Source organism: Physeter macrocephalus, chromosome 13 (genome assembly GCF_002837175.3).
Source record: "Physeter macrocephalus isolate SW-GA chromosome 13, ASM283717v5, whole genome shotgun sequence".
NCBI classification, from domain to species: domain Eukaryota; kingdom Metazoa; phylum Chordata; class Mammalia; order Artiodactyla; family Physeteridae; genus Physeter; species Physeter macrocephalus.
In genome coordinates, this window is record NC_041226.1 from 82,570,091 (window position 1) to 82,591,516 (window position 21,426).

Below are 21,426 nucleotides of genomic sequence, written 5' to 3' on the forward strand. Positions count from 1 at the left end.
CAGGGCTCAAACCTGTGTCCCCTGCGGATTCTTAACCACTGAACCACCAGAGAAGCCCCTCTCATTGTGGTTTTAATGAGCATTTCCCTTAATGACTGATTAGTTTTAATATCTTTTCATGTGCTTATTGACCTTTTGTATACTTTCTTTGGAGAAATGTCTATTCAAATCTGTTGCCCGTATTAACCATATTATCAGATATATGTTTTGTAAATATTTTCTCCAAGTCTGTGACATGTTTTCTCATTTTCTTAATGTTGTCTTTAAAGTGCAAGAGTTTTAAATTTTGATGAAGTCCAATTATCAGATTTTTTGTTGTTGATCGTGCTCTGGTATATCTAAAACATCTTTGCCTAACCTGAAGCCGCAAAGATTTTATTTTATGTTTTCTTCCAAGAGTTTTGTAGTTTTGGTTCTCGCATTTAGGTCTATGAACCATTTTGAGTTAATTTTTTATATGGTATGAGGCAGGGTGTAAATTCATTTATTTGTATCTAGGTATCCAATTGACCCAGCACCATTTGTTGAAAAAAAGCTATGCTTTCCCATTGAATTTTCTTGCTACCTTTGTAGAACATCAGTTGACCATAAGCATAAGGGTTTTTTTTTTAGAATCTGAATTCTGTTCCATTGATCTGTATGTCTGTTGTTATGCCAGGACCACACTGTCCTGGTTACTGTAGCTTTGCATTAAGTTTTGTTTTGTTTTGTTTTTGCGGTACGCGGGCCTCTCACTGCTGTGGCCTCTCCCGTTGTGGAGCACAGGCTCCGGACGCGCAGGCTCAGCGGCCATGGCTCACGGGCCCAGCCGCTCCGCGGCATGTGGGATCTTCCCAGACCGGGGCACGAATCCGTGTCCCCTGCATCGGCAGGCGGACTCTCAACCACTGCGCCACCAGGGAAGCCCTGCATTAAGTTTTGAAATCAACTAGTGTTACGCCTCCAACTTCGTTCTTTTTCAAGATTGTTTTGGCTCTTCTGGGTCCTTTGTAATTACATATACATTTTAGGATCAATTTGTCAATTTCTGCTAAGATTTGATAGACATTGCAATGAATTCATAGATCAATTATTAAGACAACTGCAGTCTTGGGACTGTCCTGGTGGCGCAGTGGCTAAGAATCCGCCTGCCAACACAGGGGACGCGGGTTTGATCTTTGGTTTGGGGAGATCCCACATGCCGCAGAGCAACTAAGCCCGTGCGCCACAGCTACTGAGCCTGCACTCTAGAGCCCATGAGCCACAACTACTGAGCCCGCGAGCCGCAGCTACTGAGCCCGCAGACCTAGAGCCCGTGCTCCACAACAAGAGAAGCCACCGCAATGAGAAGCCTGCACACCGCAGCGAAGAGTAGCCCCCGCTCGCCGCAACTAGAGAGAGCCCGTGCGCAGCAACGAAGACCCAACACAGCCAAAAATAAAATCAATCAATCGATTTATTTTAAAAAAAGACAACTTCAGTCTTAACAAAATTGAGTCTCTCAATCCATTTATTTAGATCATCTTTACCATCAGCAATGTTTCGTGGATTTTAATGTAAATGAGCTTGCACTTATTTCGTTAAATTTATTCCCAAGTATTTTATTCTTTTGTCTGCAATTTTGAATGAAATTGCTTTCTTAATTTTATTTTTGGCCTGTTCGTCAGTAATATGTAGAAATAAAATTGACTTTTGAGTATTGATCTTGTACCTTATTAGTTCTAGTAGGTTTTTTGCTTGTTGTTGACTCCTGAGCATTTTGTAGAAGATCATGTTGCCTGTTAGTAGACAGTTTCCCTTCTTTCCCAGTCTGGATGCCTTTGGTTTCTTTTCTTGGGTGAGTGAACTAGACAGAACCTCTAATCCCAAGACTGAAATGGTAAGAGCAGCCATCTGTGCCTCGTTCCCAACCTGAGAGGGAAAGCATTTGGTCTTTCACTACCAAGTACGATGATAGCTATAGGGTTTCATAGGTGCCCTTAGCATGTTGAGGAAATTCTCTTCTATCCCTAATTTGTTGAGAATATTTATTGTGAATACGCACTGGATTTTTTCAAATGCTTTTTTTCCTGCATTTATTGAAATAATCATGTGGTTTGGGAGCTTTTTAAAATTGTATTTATTTATATATTTGCCTGTGCCGGGTCTTAGTTGCTGCGTGTGGGATCTTTGTTGCGGCATGCAAACTCTTAGTTGCAGCATGTGGGATCTAGTTCCCTGACCGGGGATCGAACCCGGGCCCCCCGCATTGGAAGTGTGGAGTCTTAGCCACTGGACCTCCAGGGAAGTCCTTTGGTTCTTTATTATGTTAATATGGTGTATAACACTAACTAATTTTTGGATGTTAAATTCATATTCCTGAAATAAATGATCATAATGTACAGTTCTTTCCATATGTTGCTGAATTCTGTTTGCTAATATTTTGTAGAGAATTTTTGCATTTATATTAATGGAGGATGTTGGTCTGTAGTTTTCTTGTGATGCCTCGGTCTAGTTTTGATTTTAGGTTAATATTGGCCTCATAGAATGAGGTGGGAAGTGTTTACTCCTCTCCTATTTTCTGGAGGAGTTTGTGAAGGATTGGTGTTAATTCTTCTTTAAATGTTTGGTAGAATTCACCAGCAAAACCACCTGGGCTTGGGCTTTTTTTTGGAGGGGGGAGGGTTTAAAATTACTAGTCCAATTTCCTTATAGGTATATTCATATTTTCTATTTCTTCTTGCATCAGTTTTGGTAATTGGTATCTTTTTAGGAATTTTTCCATTTTATCTAAACTTTGAGTTATTGACATAAAGTTGCTCATAATATTCCCTGGTAATCCCTTTGATTTCTGTAAGGTCAGTTGTGATGTCCCTTCTTTTACTCCTGAGTTTATTTTTTCTTGATCAGTCTAGCTAAATGTTTGTTGATCTTCCCAAAGAAACAACTTGCTGTTTCATTGATTTTCTCTGTTAATTTTCTGCTTTCTATTTCACTGATTTCGCTAAGTTTTATTTTTTGCTTGCTTTCGATTTAGTTTGATCCTTTTTTCCTTAGCTCCTTAAGGTAGAAATTTAGGGGTTTTAAAAACAATTTTATTTATTTATTTGGCTGCGTTGGGTCTTCGTTGTGGCACATGTGGTCTCTAGTTGCAGCGCACTGGCTTAGTTGCCCCGCAGCACATGGGATCTTAGTTCCCTGACCAGGGATCAAACCCGTGTCCTCTGCATTGGAAGGTGGATTCTTAACCACTGGACCACCAGGGAAGTCCCAAGTTAGGTTTTAAATGTTGAGATCTGTTATCTATTCTAATATAAATGTTTACAGTTATACATTTCCCTCTAAGCTCTGCTTTAACTGCATCCTATAAATTTTGATTTTTTGTTTTCATTCAGTTTAAAATATTTTCCAATTTTCTTTTTGATTTATTCTTTGAACCTTGGTTTATTTAGAAGTGTGCTGTTTTAATTTCCCTAGTATTTTTGGATTTCCAAAATCTTTCTTCTTTTTATTTCTAATTTAGCTCAATTGTGGTTAAAAAAATACGTTGCATGACTTCAAACATTTTAAATTTATGTAGACTTGTTTTATGGCACAGCATACGGTCTCAATAGGGACCCCCTCCCCTCTCCCTCAGACCAGTCCCTTCACTGGTTCCTCATGGAGAGAGAGAGAGGGGCTCCAGGGGTGCCAGTACCAGAGGACAGAAGGGCCACCTTTTCCCCAGTGTACACTCCAGGTCATGGTGAGGGGCCAGAGCAGCAGAGCCAGCGCCCACCCCAGGCAACAGGGGGAAGGGGAGTCACCCACCGCACTCCCAAGACTGTCCCTTGGGACTTCCCTGGTGGCCCAGTGGTTAAGAATCTGGCTGTCAATGCAGGGGATGCCGGTTCGAGCCCTGGTCCGGGAAGATGTCACATGCTGTGGAGCAACTAAGCCCGTGTGCCACAACTACTGAGCCCAAGCACCTAGAGCCTGTGCTCCGCAACAAGAGAAGCCACCGCAATTAGAAGCCCGCGCACCGCAACAAAGAGTAGCCCCCGCTTACTGCACCTAGAGAAAGCCCGCGCGCAGCAAGGAAGACCCAACACAGCAAAAAATAAATAAACAAATTTATTTAAAAAACAACAACAAAACAAAACCTAGTCCTGGCTTTAAAAAAAAAAAAAGACTGTCCCTTGTGAGCATGACCCCCAGTGTCTGCCCAGGCCGGGTCTGTCTGGTGCTGGGATGGCCCAGGCTGGGCTGGGGTCCTGGACTCTGGCTGCAGACAGGAAACCCAAGGTCCCAGGACAGGCTAGGGTTGAGTGGGGAAGGCTAACCATTTGGGAAGCCTTCTGGAGGCCCTCACACTCTCCCAGGACTGTCACTGTGGCAATCAGCATAGTAACAATGACTGTCCACCAGGTCACATTACTCCATGGGCACAGGCGTGGCTGCCACCAGAGGGCAAGAGTTCGGGTCCCCGCTCATCCTGGACGTGGACACGGCCAGGACACTGCAGGCCTGACTCCCTCCTAGACCTGCCGGCCCCGGGGTCCCCAAGGCTGAGGAAGCAGCCCCGGCCTGGGCTCCAAGGAGGAAAGCAGGCTGCTCTGAGTTCCTGACTGCAGAACATGGACCGCAGAAGCAAGCATGCTGGTTCACTCCACGAGGGCGGGGACTGTCCCGCCACCGGTCCCCTGGACCCGAGTGACCGCAGGCCTGCTGTGGGCCCTCTCGGCCTCTCTGGCTCTGCTCCTGCTGTGGGGCCCGGACCGCAGGCAGGGGGACCTGCGCAGCGGGGCTCAGAGGAGGCTGATGGGGCCCGAGGGAGGTGCGGCAGCATCGGCTGAGAGCCGCACCGGCCTGTCTGAGCTGAGACCTGATGGGACAGGACGGGGCAGGGCCGCACGGTGGCTCCTCGGCCCCAGGCAAAGCCACACCGTGCTTTTCTGCAGAGATGAGGACAGTGTCCTCCCCTCCCAGGGTGACAGGTTTGAAGGGGCTGCCCCTCCCTCCCTGGCAGCTGAACCTGGGGGCCGCAGCCCAGCCCCCTTCCCCGCCCGGCTGAGACCGACAGCAGGTCGGGATGGCTCTCCGGAAGCTTGGCCTGCACGCCTGGCACTGAGTTCTCTCGAGCTCCGCCCGAGGCCTCAGCCCCCAGGAGCCAGTGGGACCGATGCCGATGCTGGAGGCTCCTGTGGTGGTTGATTAGTCTGGAGGGGATTTAAGCGGGAGGGGAGCGCCGTCCCCGCCCAGCCTGCCGGTCTCTTCTGACGGATCCCGGGGCTCACGCTCCGCCCCTGCGCTCTGGGGAGGGGTGGGGGGCGCAGCCTCTGTATTTGGGGCCACGGCCCCCTTGCCGCTGCACAGTCCACGTGCAGCCATGCTTTCCCCCGGGAAGGATGCTGTCCGGCGGTGGGTTCAGAGTCGGTGATCCCTCTAGCGACTCGGAGTGGACGGTGGCTGCGTCCACGCCTCCCGACCTGGGTGTGATGGCGGGGTCAGGGCCACGCCCAAGGCCCACAGGACGACTTTGCATCCATCCCGGCTCTGCCACGCTTTTCAAGCCTCGGAATCGAACCCTGTGCCTTGGTTTCCTTCTCCCCGCTGCTCCACACGCGAGCAGAGGGCCTGGGGCAGAGGAGGGTCGCCAAGCGGGAGGCCGAGGTTGAGGCTCCCGCCGCGGCCCAGGGGCTCCTTACTGCCACACCGGGACGCCGGGCAACCTCTTTTCTACACAAGTAGAGTTGGTTGGGTAAACTGTTGAAGCAGCTCGCTTTTGAGAAACCTTTTTATTTTCACGTGAAGTTTCACACGTAGCACAGAGGGCTCCGGGGTACCCTGCGCCGAGTTTCCTGCAACGTTTGCATCTTCCGTGGTGCTAGGACACTGTGACCAGGAGACCCTAGTCGTGCTGCGTCCTTTCTCACAGGTGAGGCTCCCTGCGCCCGCTCGGCACTCAGGGAGCAGCACGGTCGCTGGGTCCCTTCGCCGCAAGGGCCTCCCTCCTGCTCCCTTGAGGGCCACACGCCCCCACCGTCTCACCCCCAGACGGCCACTAGTGAAGCAATGGAGTTGAAGGACCCTCGATGTTCCACAGAATGCGGGGATTTCCAATACACACAAGGTGCTGTGATGCAGCCCGGCCTGTTGCCTGCAGTTTCTGACCGACTCGTGTGGGGGCAGCACCGGCTGTTCCCAGGGCTGCGTCCATCCAGGGGCTGCAGCCTGCTGGGCCCTGTGGGAACAAGCCCACAGGCTGTGCTGGCCCCGCTCTGGACTACCCGGGAATCTCCCCCATGCTCCGTCTAGCTCTCTCCCAGGGCCTCAGGGGAGCCCGAGGTGACCTAGTGGGTCTGGCACCCTGGGGGCGGGCCCAGAACACACCCTTTGAACCAGCTCCTGCGCCCTCAGGTTTGACAGCCTGTGACTCACCCCCCTGCACATGCATCTTCCAGGTGCCACCGTTCCCCTGGTAACTCATTGTCCAGGGAGGGGTGCATGAGGACATCACTGGAACTGCCAGCAGAGCTGTGTGTGGGAGAAGACCCGAAGAGACCCCCAGGGACGACCCCTAGAAGGGAAGGGGCAGGAGAGGAAGATCTTTCTGGAGCGGGTTCAGACAAGCCTAGGTGCTGAGCAGTAGGTGCACGTGCTGGGGAGCCCTCGTGAGGCCCAGAAATGTCACAGCTGAGAAGGCAGGAAGCAGTGGGCTCCCCACGGAGGGAGTGGGCATTTGGGGCCTGGAAAGCACCAGGGAGGGGCCAAGTTTGAGGTTCGCCAGCAGAGAACACTGGGTAGGGCCATGAGCTGAGCAATCCTGGGCAGTACAGAACTGCTTTGCCTTGTTTATTGAGGGGCAATATGCTCACAGAAAAGTGCAGTGATCTTTATTTTTTTTAAGTCTTTTCTTCTTATTTTTAAAAAATATTTATTTATTTATTTATTTGGCTGTGCCAGCTCTTAGTTGCTGCACATGGGATCTTCTTTGCAGCTTGCAGGATCTTTTAGCTGTGGCATGCAGGCTGTTAGTTGCAGCATGCATACAGGATCTAGTTCCCTGACCAGGGATCGAACCCAGACCCCTGCATTGGGAGTGAGGAGTCTTAACCACTGGACCACCAGGGAAGTCCCAGTGCAGTGATCTTTAGTACATCCTGAAGACTATCGAGTCTGTTGACCTTAAGAATGAGCAAAAGTGGATTTATTTGGGAACATCAGAGGAATTGCAATTTGGGATAAGCAGGCTATAGCAAAAGCCATAGGTAAGTCCAACAAACAAAGGAGAGGAATGGTTATTTTATAGAGAAAAATGAGGAAGTTGAGAGGTTTGTGTGGGTTTTGTTTTTTGTTGCTGTTGTTGTTTTTTGGTTTGTTTTTTATGAAAGCCCTTTGGAAAAAAGTGAGAGTTCAGGGTGAGGATGGTTTCTCATTGGCCAAGTTGCTGAGGTAGTTGATGCAATGTACATCTTTTCCTGTTGGGGCCTGTGATAGACGATTCTTCCCTGTTATGATTCTTCTGTTGTAATTTGTAATTGACTGTTGACCTGAAGCAAGATAACAGCCAATTATTTTACCAGCAGCATGAGTTTATTCAGGAACAGTAAAGAATTGGAAAACAGAACAAGCAATCTAAGGTGAAGCGCAAGCATGTGCAGAGAACAAAGGAGACTCTTTTATAAAGGAGAAGTGGGAGTTGCGAGGGGCTGTTCTAAACAAAGAATCCATTGGAAGAAACTGGGAGTTGGAAGTGTGGTGGCTTTTCATTGGCTGCACTTTGATGGTCTCTCATTGGCTGGGCTGTTGCTGGGAGCAAAATCTTCCTTCCTCCTGCTGGGTAGTTAGTAACCTTCCTGTTGGGTCTGCAATTAAGGCTGCGCGGTAGGGTGTGAGAGCTCCCCCTTCTGGCCTCCTGACTGCAGTTTAATGAGGGTTTCCTTTATTACTTTTCACAGGTCCAATGGATGAAGACCCCAAGAGCCCGCCTGCCGCTGACCCTACGGCGGGCCCTCCGTCCTCGCTGAGCCCGGCCTCCCAGGCCCAGCCCCTCCAGGCCCCCGGGTCGAGACCTGGGGTTCGGGGCACAGGAGCTCCCCGCCGACGTAGCGGAGCGGGGGGACACCTGCTCAGGCTTAGAGCCAACCGAGAAGGCCTGGCCGATCCCCACTGCTCACAGGCCCCGGGGGAGCCGGACCGGGACGCAACTGGACGCAGAGCCGCGGATCCCGGCGAGACCTGCTCGACCGGAAGCCACCTCCTCCTGTTGCCTTGGCCACCGCCCAGGTAGGGAACGGCCAGAGTATGCGCAGAAGGGCGCCGCCGCCAAGCGCGGCAGGTCCCGTTTCTGCGCACGCGCGCTGCGCAGGCGAAGGTTGGTCGTTGACTGCTGCGCGACGGACGCGTGGGGGCGTCAGGCCTGCCGAGCGCGCTGCATCTCCGGGGGCCCGGCCTCCCGACGCCGCCTGCGCCCGCTCGCTTTCGCGTGTCCGCGGCCCGCCCCGCCTGGGGGCGCCTTGGCGCTGACTCGGAGCCCGGGCCGGAGCCCGGACGGCGGCGGCGGGCGGCCCTGCTGGTGCTGGCGAGTGAGCGTCCGGCGGCGCCGGGCCCGAGTCTTGGCGTGTGACAGCCGGGCCGCGACAGCCTCCCCGGGACGGGACGCCCGGGACCCAGCCTCGGACACGGGCTTCTGAGACCGTGAGGAGAGGAGACGAGGCGGGGCGCTCCCACTCCCGCTGAGCGCAGAGGCCGCTCTGGCACCGCGCAGGACCCCAGTCAGGCTCGCCGCCACCCTCCGCCGGCGTCCGGTCTAGAGCAAGACCCTCCCCAGACCCCCGCTCCCCTAACGGTTTCTTCCTGGCATTCTCCACCCGAGACACCTCCCACCCCACCAAGTCCCCGCGGTGCCTGGAGTAGTGACCCCACCTTGTTAACCACAGTTGTCAGTGGTGGGCTTTTGCACAAGGACCTTGGACTGGGACCCGGCTCGGTAACGACGGGCCCATCTGAGGCCGCCTGTGCCTCTGTCTGTCCGATGGGCCACCTGCCCTTGAATGGGAAGTAAGTTCACGCTGAACTCTGGTATTTCATTGACACTCTCAGCATTGAGTATGGGGGGGGGCGGTTCTGGGAATAACTCCCTCAGTGGGGTTTTGGTTATCTGATTAGATTTGTATTTTAATTAGGTGGAATTTTTTTTTCTGGCCGCTGACATCTGCTACCTAATGTTTTGTCTGCCTGTCTGCTTTCTCATGTCTTCAGTCGTCTGTCCTTCCTCAAGCTGGCCTCTTGAGCTAAGACATTCAGAAGGTTTCTTCTCAAACCCATTTCCTTTGAATAAACTTTGCTCCTGTCACCATGTAAAAGGACTTCTTCCTCTGATTCGGGTGTATGTCCCAAATGCTGCTTTTCTTTTACTTCTGCCTAGAATCAGGAGGTTTTTGTCCAGCCACTGATAGGAGACCAAAGGAGGAAAAAAAAAACCAAAACAATTAATATGATCTTCCTTACCTTCATTCTGTAATTTCTGACTCTCATGGTCTCATAAAAATTAAGGAAAAACAAAACTCTTAGCCTTTTCCCCAGACAGTCCCTGCAACAGGTCCCTTCTCGTTCTTAAGTTTCTTTCACATCACTGATCCCGAAGTTAAGTTGTGAACATTTAACTTGACCTCACTTCAATAAATGTGCCTGCTGGGGGCTTCCCTGGTGGCTCAGTGGTTAAGAATCTGCCTGCAGTGCAGGGGACACGGGTTCGAGCCCTGGTCCGGAAAGATCCCACATGCCGCGGAGCAACTAAGCCTGTGCGCCACAACTACTGAGTCTGTGCTCTACAGCCCGCGAGCCACAACTACTGAAGCCCACGTGCCACAACTACTGAAACCTGCGCACCTAGAGCCTGTGCTCTGCAACAAGAGAAGCCACCGCAGTGAGAAACCCGCGCACCGCGGTGAAGAGTAGCCCCCACTCGCCACCACTAGAGAAGGACCGTGCTCAGCAACGAACACCCAAGCAGCCAAAAATAAATAAATGAAATAAATTTAAAAACAGAAAAAATTCTAGCTGTGCCTGCTGCAGTCACTGTGGTCACATTACAAGGCCTGGTGGGTCAGGAGTATCCCGGGGCAACTACCATAGTCAGTTTGTCTTCTTCGGTTGGTTCTGAACCGGCCTTTCAGTAGGTCTTTTTTTTTTTTGGCCGAACCAGGCAGCATGCAGGATCTTAGTTCCCCGACCAGGGATCGAACCCATGCCCCCTGCACTGGAAGCGTGGAGTCCTAACCACAGGACTGCCAGGAAATTCCAAGTTGGACCTTTTTTTTTTTTCAGGAGTTCTTTAATACCACCCAAGGAACTTGTACATATGGAGGGGCGGAAGGCATGAGCGCAGCTGGCCCCGTGGCTCCCGGGGTCCCGGGCTGCAGGGCCGAGGCGAGGCTGGTGGAGCCTGAGCCGGCACACGCGCGCTGCCGGTCTTTCCCCGCTGCCCACGTGTCAGCCAGAAACGGTCTCCGCGTGGGTTTGCATTCTCCTCGAACGTGGGCCCGGGCGGTGTGTCGTCTGCAGCAGTATCGTCCCAGCCTGCGGCCCCTGCCGAGAGGCAACTCCCTCCGGTTCAAAAGCAGCAGAGCCCACGCTGGGCCTCCGGAACTCCTCGTCGTCCCCACGGAGTGTGTCACGGTGGGAGAGATTTCCGGCTGTGCTCTTTTCAGTGAAAATGTCACTGTCTGTCTCTCTCTCTCAGAAATGGAAGCAGCTGTCGAGGTTACAGCGGAACGTGGTCCTCTTCCTGCTGGCGTTCCTGATGCTCTGCGGTCTCCTGTCCTACATCAGTGTGGCCGACGAGTGGAAAGGTACCAGCTCCACGCTTCCGCAGTGATCCGTGGGGGTTCCTGAGGGCGGACTAAGCGGCAGCAGCGCCATCTCGCAGCTGCAGGAGGCACAGACGTCAACACATTGGCAGGAAGTCGAAATACAGAGAAGCCTAGCGTGTTCGCAAGCCCCGGCTAGGAGGTGGCTGTTAACTTGAGGTTGTGTGACCGTTTCGCAAATGTCTGCCGTGAGGACCGGCATCTCCCCCGCTCTGTCTCACAGGGAGATTCCGGTCCTGAGGCTGAAGGCTGAGTCTGAACGCGTTGCGTGGATTTCCTAACGCGCTACCGGGAGCTGGGAAGGGCCGGGCAGGGTGCCAGTGAAGCGGTGCAGGGTCCCTTCTGAGCTGCTCTAGGATGGCTTCTTTGAGGAGGAAAGCTAAAGAGCCGCTGTAGGTTTGCTCCAGTAAATGGCCCGTGTGCCACCTCGTGCCCTTCCCGAAACGGAAAACATGAAGGCAGAGTAACGGGGATGTGGGTGGGGATAAGGACAGAAACCGCCAGGCGCTTCGGAATAGGTTTGATTCCCTTTGGCCGTTCTTGAATTGCTTGAACTGCCCTCTTCGGAGGTCCCGCCGCGTCCTTCCACGCGGAGTCTTAGTTGTGCGGATGCTGTCTCGAGCGCACGTTGAACGTTCTCCGGGCTTTGCGGCGAATCTGAGATAAGGTAGATTCTCTTGTTCAGCCGTGGGCAGCAGGTCGGCAGAAGGGCCGAAGGTGAGACCCGCAAATCCACCCGTCTTGCCAGCTCCTCGGAGAGCAGCTGAGAACCCGGAGACCTTCGCGGGGGCGTCACCTCAGGTACTGTGAATAAACTGTGCGTGGAGCTGTAGCCCGGGCCCGTGCCAGAAGCACTTCGGAACAGTACGTGCTGTTTCAGACCGACTGGGAAGGATTCTTTTTCTTACCGTTTGTTTGAGGTTTTAACCTCACACTCCTTACTCTGGGCTGGTTGGACGAAGGAGACAGGGGGAAAGGAAGAGGGCCATCCTCTCCTTCCTTTTCTTTGTGCATCTGCTGTGCCGGATCCTTGGTAGGTGTGAACGAGACCCATCCCTTTTCTCTGGGAGCTACTGGCGGGGGACACCCAGGCGGGCGCTCCTCTCTGGACCTGCCCAGACCGAGTTGCTGGGGGCCCGAGCATCAGTCGGGGCCTGGGAGAGAGGTTTGGGAGTACGCAGGTGCGAGGTGCCTGTCGTCCAGAAGAGGGAGGGAGGGGCGAGGCCTAGTCCTGGGGCGCCTTCCCGGGGGCGTGGGTGTGGGGAGGTGGGGCGGAGGGAGGACGTGGAGACTAGAGGGCAGTCTGGGCAGCCAGAGAGCCAGGGAAAGTCCCCTGCAAAGGGCGGTGGCTCCAGGGGGGATGGCCTTGGAGAACCCGGGCGCTCTGCACCTGGGGACACCCTCCACTGCGGGTTGGGGTGTCCGTCCATGTGCTCGAGGGCCCCCCAGGGAGAGGATCCTGGGACAGGTGCTGGCCTCACACCCCTGCAGGGCTGCCCCGGGGAGAGACAGGCGGCCGTTCTCCCCGTGTCTTACCGGAGGGTGTGTGGGTAGAAGAGGGAATTTCTCCCTTTGGAGCCGTGAGCATTCTTTCTTCCACTTCTGTGGCTGCTTTTTTGCCTGCCGACCTTCACAGTCCTGTGAAAGCAGAACGCGGCACATTTCCCCACCGAGAGACACCTTCCCACACCTCAGCGCCCACGACCCGTCTCTGGTGTCTAGGAGGGGTGGGACGTGAGGGGCTGGACGTGAAGGGCTGAACACCCGTGTCTCCTCTGGCACAAGTCCTGGGGCCGCTGTGCACCTGAAGGCCGCTCGGACCTTCTCTTCCGCTCCGACGCCAGCACTCGTCCCCAGGACGTGTTTGAGCGATGCGGCTTTGTTTCGGCCAGACGTGCGCTCTTGACCCGGGGGCCCAGCTTGGTGGGGTTCGGATCTTTGGAAGGAGGACGTCGTCCGGGATCCCCCGTCGGGTTTCCGTGGATGCTGAAAAGCAGAGGCTTTTCCGCTCGCAAGTCCGTGTCCTCACTTCCGGAGGAGGTGCCAGCCGCGCACGCTGGTCAGGGCTGGCTGGGAGCCGGGAGGGGCGCGGCGCTCCCCGCAGCGCTCTGTCACTGACCGGCCACCTCTGCCACACCCTTCCGAGGATGAAGCTGGGGCGTCCGGCGCGGGCCTGCGACAGTACTGTCTGCGGCTCCATCCCTGGGGCCGTGCTGGCTCTCACCCTGCCGGCCCCGCTACCCTTAGGGTCTGACACCCGGAAACGTCCCTGCCAGGGGCTTAACCCGCTGCCCAGGGTGGCACGTGCCCGTTGGCAGAGCCTCCATCCGGGTAGTCAGGGCCAGGAGCTGGCGAGTAAGGGGCTCCTCCCAGAGCTGCCTGTCGTAGGAAAAATGAAAGTAATTTCCTCTGGGCAATTGCAGCCGCTCCGCCAGTCCGGAGTGCTCCCTGCGTGGGGCCGGCCAGACTGGGGGCAGCGTCCCAGATGGACGACTGAATCATTTCACGAGTGACTGGTCTCTGCTTGTCTCTGTCCAGAAGCCTCCAAGGCATTTCCGACGGGGACCACCCAACCTGCAGATTAGAGCCCCCGGCGGAGACGCCAAGGACCAGAGGCAGGAGGAGGCCCAGAGGAGGGCAGAGGCAGCCGGCGCGGCTCGCCGGGAAGACAACGCGCAGGGAAACCGCGCCAGGTACCAGGAGCCGCGGAGAGGGACTGAACGGGGCCGCAGAGGCCGTCAGGCCTCTCGTGGCGTTTCTTTTCCTGGAGAGCAAAGAGGACCGGCCTGACGCATAATGCGCCTTCTGCAGACAGTGTGTGCCCCGTGGGGGGTGGGAGGGCGGGGCGGGCCCCCCCGCGTGGAGGCCGAGGGCGGGCCCCCCCGCGTGGAGGCCGAGTCTGAGCCCAGCGAGGCTGTGACCTCGACCTCGACCTCGGGGCATCGGCACCTCGGCCCCTGCTCTGAGCGCGCTCTCCTCCCGCTCCAGCTGGACGGGCGCAGGGACCGCGCCGGAGCAGCGCACCCAGCTCCCTCCGAGAAAGGCGGAGGCCCCGCCCAGGCCTTCCCCGCAGGCCCTCAGGCCACGGAGCAGTCCAGGTGAGGTCCGGCCTGCGCCCTCTCGGGCCTCCCCCGGGCACTCTGAGGGCGGGGGCGTGTGGACACGCACAAGAGCGGCAGGGCGGCGGGGGGCTCCTGCCGTCCCTCCGAGCGCCGCTCAGCCTTGGACACGCAGGTGCAAGGATGAGCGGGTCTCGGCGTCAGCACCCCTCCGGGCTTTGGTGACGACGTGGGGCTCCTTGGCGGCTGTCTTCCCGTGTCCGGCGCTGCAGGCGCACAGGAACGTGCGTGCGGGAGGCTCGTTTCCCGCCTGTGTCCGGGCAGCCAGGGGCCCGGGTGCTGCGGTCCTCATGTCGCCCCTTGAGGGGTCAGCCTGTCCTGTTCCCATTCCACGGACAGGAGAACTGAGTCTGGGTCCCCGCCGGGACCCTCTGCTCTCGGTGCTGGAGCCCCCAGGGAGGACAGGAGAGCCCGGGGTGGGGACTCGTGGCCACGCACGTGGGGACACGGGGCGACCGCGTGGGGTTAGAAGTGGACGGCAGAGCCGTGGGTGTCGACACTGACGGGACGTGTGGTGAAGCCGCGGACACGTGTTCCCCCGCGCGGTAGCCCGTGTGTGCGCGTGGCCCCCCACGTGTGGCAGGAAGCAGCCTCTGGATGCGCCCCGAGGGCGCCCTGGCGAGTGTCCGAGCGGCCTTGGCGGTGTCTGCTCCCCGTTGCGAGTGCCCGCGGCTTATCGGGCAGGACGCAGCACCGCCAGACGAGGTGTTTTTGTCCGGGTCACCAGTGCCTGTCACGTTTGACGTCCCCAAACCGGACTGCACCTCGCAGCCGTGGTGGTCCCGCGGCCTGCGATGCTTAGCTCTGCACGTGTTCACTACCCCCCGAGGGTGGGCCCCGCCGGGCCCTGGTGGAGGCGGCGGGCCCGGGCCAGGCAGCGGGTCCTGCTCAGACCTTCGCTGCAGCCCGTGGTGGCCCCCGTCAGCCTCACTGTCCGGGGGGCCGCAGGACAGCTCTGTCCGGACACCCACGCCCCGCTTCCCTCCTCGCAGCCTCGCAGAACGAGCGCCAGAAGGCTGTGGTCGCCGCCTTCCGCCACGCGTGGGCCGGATACCGCAAGTTCGCCTGGGGCCACGACGAGCTGAAGCCCGTGTCCAAGTCCTTCAGCGAGTGGTTCGGCCTCGGCCTCACGCTGATCGACGCCCTGGACACCATGTGGATTTTGGGTCTGAAGAAAGGTATCTGCTCATCCCCAGCATGGGGGCCGAGCTCTCCTGCGTGACTCTCGGGCCCGAGCGAGCCTGGGCTGGGAGGTGTCCACGCGCCGTGTCCCGCTGGGCTGCGCCTCCCCTCGTCCTGGGTGCCACGGTGGCCGTGCTGGCCCTGGGCAGGTCCTTTGTCCCCTCACATCCAGGCGGCCAGGGGATGCTCAGGACAGGCGTCCCCTGCGCCCCCTGCCGAGAGCTGAGTGAGGCTGTAGGTGGGCTTCCAGGGGCGTTCCCAGCCCGTGTTTCTGTCGCAGTCAGGCGGGGCCCGGTGGTGGGAGGTGACACGTGATCTGACGGAGTCGCCAGCGCCCCGAATCTCTCCCTAGTGTCCTCCTGTGCCGCGCAGATGGGGCTGAGTTGGGATGGTGTGTCTCTAGGTGTTTCTAAGCTGGCATTTTAAACATCTGCTTTAAGTTTTCTGATTGGGCTGAAGACCGCTTGCCGCTCACTCACCCTCGTGGTCCTCTGTAGCGTGGCTGGGACTGTGGAGCACGTGACCTCGTGCTGCATGGCCTTCCCCCAGCTGCACACTGGCTCAGTTGTTTTTGCGGGATTGGAAGCCTTCAGGGTCCCCTCTTGCACTAGGAAGTGACGTTGAAACCCTGCAGGGGGTGCGTGTGGCCCCAGAGGGAGCGGTCAGGGAAACGCTTGGACTGTTAATTTCTTCCTGAATCTGTGCTGTTTCACGCGATAGAATTTGAAGAAGCCAGGAGGTGGGTGTCCCAGAGGTTATTATTTCAGAAAAACGTGGACGTCAACCTGTTTGAGAGCACCATCCGGATCCTGGGGGGTCTTCTGAGCGCCTTCCACTTGTCCGGGGATGTCCTCTTTCTGAAAAAGGCTGTGAGTGTCCCGGCACCAGGTCGGCTCCCGTCCTGGGGGCACCGGGGTCTCGAGTGCTGCACAGTCGGTCCCTTTCTCGTGGGATCAGGGTGGGGAGGCGGTTGTTTGCAGTCTCCTCTCCCCTCCACGCACTCGAGTCTGTTTCCGTGCACGTGCGTGGCTCAAGTGGCCCTGCCGCCTGCACGCATGGTCACTCAGAGCTGCTTGAGTCCAGCTCGGTTTTTGCAGCTCCTCAGGGGTGGGGCCCCATGAAGCCAGCAGACTCATCTCTCCCGTGGATTAGATGGAAACGGGTGACGGGTTAGTGTCCTGCCGTGGAGACAGGCCACTCTGGGACAGGAATCGCTGACTCATCGCTGTGTTGTGTATCAGGAGGATTTTGGAAATCGGTTAATGCCTGCGTTCCAAACACCCTCTAAGATTCCGTATTCCGATGTAAACATCGGCACTGGAGTTGCCCACCCACCGCGTTGGACCTCTGACAGCACGGTGGCCGAGGTGACAAGCATTCAGCTGGAGTTCCGAGAGCTCTCTCGTCTCACGGGAGTTAAGAAATTTCAGGTACGGAGGGGCTGTGCTTCCAGCTGGAGCGGGTTTGCAGCGGGGCTGTCTCTGCTTCAGTGGGGCATCCGGGCCCCTGGCTGGCTGTGCTGTTTACACTTTGGACTCGGGGATCCTCTCCTTGCCCTTGCAGGGGTTGGGCGGGGCTTGGTGGGCAAGTTCACCGGCTCCCCGGCCAGCTCTGATTGATGGACTTTTCAGTCGGGATAGAAGCACGTTTGCTCTGTGAGGTTTCCCATGTGGGTAAGCAGATCTCTGTTACTGGGAAACATCTGGGTGTAGATTGAGAGACCCCAGTTTTCTGGGTCCCACCTCCACATTCCATCCACGGATAGTCATGTTTCCACCCAGGACAATCCTGCTGTCCTCAGTCCTTGAGTTTATTACACCTACAACTTTTCTGGTATCATGTCAGGTACATGTTCTGTTTTGGGAATAAGTAGTTGCCATCTTACTCAGCTTACCACAAAAACTAACAGCAAAGGGGTGTAGCAATTGATGATGGGAACAAAAGTTAATGAAACACAGAACTTAGGTGTAAGGGAAAAGATCAGTGAAGCCAAAGAAGAGGGTAGGTGTCAGCTGCATGGCAGAGTCGGCAGCGCCAAGCTCTCATTCCCCCAACAGAAACATACACACACACACACACACACACACAGAATCAGAAACATCACAGCCAGCTTTCAACAACAGCAACAACAAAATCACAAGGAAAATTTTAAAAGCAGGAAAGTATGGTCCACTCAAAGGAACAAAACTAGTTGATAGAAACCATCCCTGAAGAACTTCAGACATCAGAATATTAGAAAAAGACTTTAAGAGAATTGTCTTAGAAATGCTAAAAGAGCTCAAGGAAAACATGCACATGGAAGTAAAGGAAATCCAAAAACTAAAGTATGAACAAAATGAGAATATCGATAAGGAGAAACTATTAAAAGTAAGTAAAGTCTCATACTGAAAAGTACATTGACTGAAATGAAAAATTCATTAGAGGGTTCAATAGCAGGTTTGAGCAGGGAAGAGAAAGAAAGTGAAGTTGGGGTAGGATTATTGAAACTAGTGTGAAGAGCAGAAAGAGAAAAGACTGAAGAACAGTGAACAGAGACCAAGGGACCTCTGGGATCCTATCCTAAGTGGGCCCCACGTGTGCATTATAGTAGTCTCAAAGAGGAGAGAGAGAATGGCAAAATGAATATTTGAAAAACTATTGTTAAAAACTTACCAAATTTGATGAAAGATAGGAACCTACAACTCCAAGAAGTTCAATGAACTCCAAGGATCAAGTCAGAGAGACTCACACCAAGACACTTTAATAATCAAATTGCTGAACGACAAAGAGAGAATCTTGAAAATAGCATGAAATGCCTTGTTATGTACAAGCAGTCTTCAGTAGGATTAACAGATACTTTCTCATCAGAAAACCATAGAGACCAGAAGGCAGTGGTATATTTAAAGTGGTGGGGGGACTTCCCTGGTGGTGCAGTGGTTAAGAATCCACATGCCAGTGCAGGGGACACGGGTTCAAGCTCTGGTCCGGGAAGATCCCACATGCCACGGAGCAAGTAAGCCTGTGCGCCACAACAACTGAGCCTGTGCTCTAGAGCCTGCGAGCCACAACTACTGAAACCTGTGCACCCAGAGCCCTGCTCCACAACAAGAGAAGCCTGCGGACCGCAATGAAGAGTAGCTCCCGCTCACCTATCAAAATTCCAACAGTGTTTCTTTTTTCTTTTTTTTGCAGAAATTAAAATGTCAATCCTCAAATTCATATGGAATTGCAAGGGGGGCCCTGAATAGCCAAAATAATCTTGGAAAAGAACAACGTTAGATGACGCACATTTCCCAATTTCAAAACTTCCTACGAACTCACAGTGTTCAAAACAGTGTGGTGTTGTCATAAGGATAGACATATAGACCAATGGAACACAAGTAAGGCTCTAGAAATAAACTCATATATCCGGAGCCAATTGGTTTTTGCAAGAGTAGTAAGTCTATTTAATGGGGGAAATAATTTGTCTTCAGCAAATGATTCTGAGAAAATTAGATTTCCACATGAAGTTGGATCCCTACCTCACACCATATACAAAAAATTAACTCAAAATGAATCAATGACCTAAATATAAGAGCTAAAAGCACAAAAAAACATACAGGTTAATCTTCATAGCCTTGGGTTTGACAATGGATTCTTAGATAAAACTCCAAAAGCGCAAACAACAAAAGACACATGTTGGACGTCATCAGAGTAAAAATTTTTGTGCACCAAAGGACACTATCAAGAGTACAAAGGCAACCCACAGAATGGGAGAAAATATTTTCAAACTACAAATCTGATAAGGTTTTAATAACCAGAATATACTTTTTAAAACTTCTAAAACTCAACAACAAAGACAAAAACTCTTGAAACTCAACAAACAACAAAACCTCAAAAACAAAAACCCAATTAACAAAAAACTAAAACTCAACAAAATGAGGAATGAAAACATCTTTTATAATGTCAAAAGGGTACATTATATGTTATGTATAATTTAACCCCCCACACACATACACACACGAACGTGGGCATAACTGCAGGTGCCGCGTGGGTCAGAGCTGAGAGCGCTGGGACCTGCTTGGGGACACCCCTTGCCCATTCAAGACATATCTCCAAAGAAGATTTATAAATGTTCAGTAAGTACATGAAAAGATACTCAATGTCACTAATCAGGAAAATGCAAATCAAAATCTCAATGAGAGACCACTCACACTCATGGGATGCTACTATTAAACAGAAAACAAGTGTTGGCAAGGATGTGGAGAAATTGGAACCTTTGTGCACTGCTGGTTGAAATGTAAAATGATGCAAATGCTGTGGAAAACAGTATGGAGGTTCCTCAAAAGATGAAACATAGAATTACCATATGATCCTGCAATCTCACTTCTGGGTATACCCCCCAAAAAATTGAAAGCAAGGTCTTGAAGAGATATTTGTATACCCAGGTTCACAGCAGCATTTTAAACAATAGCCAAGAGTTGGAAACAACCCAGGTGTCCACTGAGGGATGAATGGATATGCATAATGTGGTCCATCCATACAATGAAATATTGTTTACCTTTAAAAAGGAAGGAAATCCTGACACGTTGTGACATAGATAAGCCTTGAGGACGTTATGCTCAGTGAAATAAGCCAGACAGAAAAAGACAAATTCTGTATGATTCCACTTACATGAGGTATCTAGAATAGGCAAATTCATAGAGACCGGACAATAGAGGTCACCCCAGGCTGGGGGATAGGGAATTGGGAGTTGTTGTTTAATGAGTGAATGGTTTCTGTTTGGAAAAATGAACTCGTTTTAGAAATAATGATGCGTTAAAACCAATGCATTTAGGGACTTTCCCTAGTGGTCCAGTGGTTAAGACTCTGCGCTCCCAATGCAGGGAGCCCAGGTTCTATCCCTAGTCAAGAGAACTAGATCCCGCATGCCGCAACTAAAGATCCCATAGGCTGCAAATAAGACCCAGCGCAGCCAAATAAATAAATAAATAAACAAATAAGTAAAAGAATATTTGTGTTTTGGGGGAAAAAAAAGCCAATGCATTTAAATGTGGTTGAAAGTGTATAATTTAACACACACACACACACACACACACACACACATGAATATGGCCATAACTCCAGGTGCTGCATGGGCCAGAGCTGAGAGCCCTGGGACCTACTTTGGTACCTCCCATCCATCCCCCTTCCCCACCCTTGGTTCCTGGCAGCTTTGAGGTCTGAAATGGGCAGAGTAGGTTGTGATGAGGGACTGGGCCTGGCTCCCCAAATCTGTGGGCTGTGGAGGGGGAATCAGGCCCCAGCTTTGTCCCCAAAGTCAGTGGCCCCGGGCAGTTGGGGGAAGGGCCCTGGACCCCGAGACGTACCCGAGTGTTCAGGGTTACCAGGTGTGGCAGGACAGTCTCAGAGGGAATCAGAATGCACCTCTCTGGGCCTTTTCAGTCCCACCCCAGGCGTGGAGGAGCTGCCTGGAGGGCTGGGAGCGGGGAACGTGGAGGGTCTGTGGTGGGGCTGTTGGGATCGGGCCCCTGAGCTGATAGAGGAAGAGATGCAAGTGGGAGCAGCCTGGGGAGGGGCTGCCATCCAGGGGGAGGGGCTGTGAGTCCTGTGTCTTGTCCTGGCCCCCAGCCTGAAGAGGCCGTGGGGGGCCTTCAAGTGTAGCTCTCTCTACACAGGACAGGCATCCCTAGGTGCGGGGATGGGCACCCAGGAACAGGGACACGGGAACATGGGAACCTGGGCGCACAGAGACGCGAGGATGGGGACAAGGGGGCATGGGGACACAAGGACGGGGGCATGGGGGTGGGCACACAGGGACGGGGACACGGGGTGGGCACATGGGGACACGGGAACATGAACACAGGGGCACAGGGATAGGGACATGGGGACGGGGACACAGGGATGGGGACATGAGGACACGGAGACATGAGGGACATGAGGACATAGGGATGGGGACAGGGACTGTGGAATGATTGTGGTGTGGCACTGGGTGACCTCAGGGTGACTACACCCATAGGGTGGTGTCATGTGATAGACAGTCATTGTCACCATGCTGATTGCCACAGCAACAGTCCTGGGACTGTGTGAGGGGAAGCCAAAGGGCCAGCTGGCCCGGTTTCCTGGCTGTGGCCAGAGCCCAGGACCCCAGCCCAGCCTGGGCCGTCCCAGCACCAGACAGTCCAGGCCTGGGCAGAGCCTGGGGGTCGAACTGGCCGGGGACAGTCTTGGGAGTGGGAATGGGTGGCTCCCCTTCCCTCTACTGCCTGGGGCGGGGCCACCTTCCCCACCTGCTCTGGGCCTGGCTCACTGCCCACATCCCCAGCAGGACTGTGGTCAGCACGGCCCCACCTGTG

General features: G+C 54.1%; 1 protein-coding gene across 1 annotated transcript; it reads left to right on the forward strand.

Annotated features, from left to right (window-relative positions):
* Nucleotides 1–10,320: 10,320 nt before the first annotated feature.
* Nucleotides 10,321–20,054, forward strand: LOC112065486 (endoplasmic reticulum mannosyl-oligosaccharide 1,2-alpha-mannosidase-like). The gene is made up of 9 exons (XM_028497362.2): nt 10,321–10,620; nt 10,685–10,793; nt 11,497–11,612; nt 13,350–13,504; nt 13,800–13,909; nt 14,923–15,108; nt 15,833–15,981; nt 16,354–16,542; nt 18,284–20,054. Exons 1-9 carry the CDS (start codon nt 10,321–10,323, stop codon nt 18,368–18,370), a joined length of 1,401 nt encoding a protein of 466 aa, XP_028353163.1. The 3' UTR covers nt 18,371–20,054.
* The last annotated feature ends 1,372 nt before the right edge of the window (nt 20,055–21,426 follow it).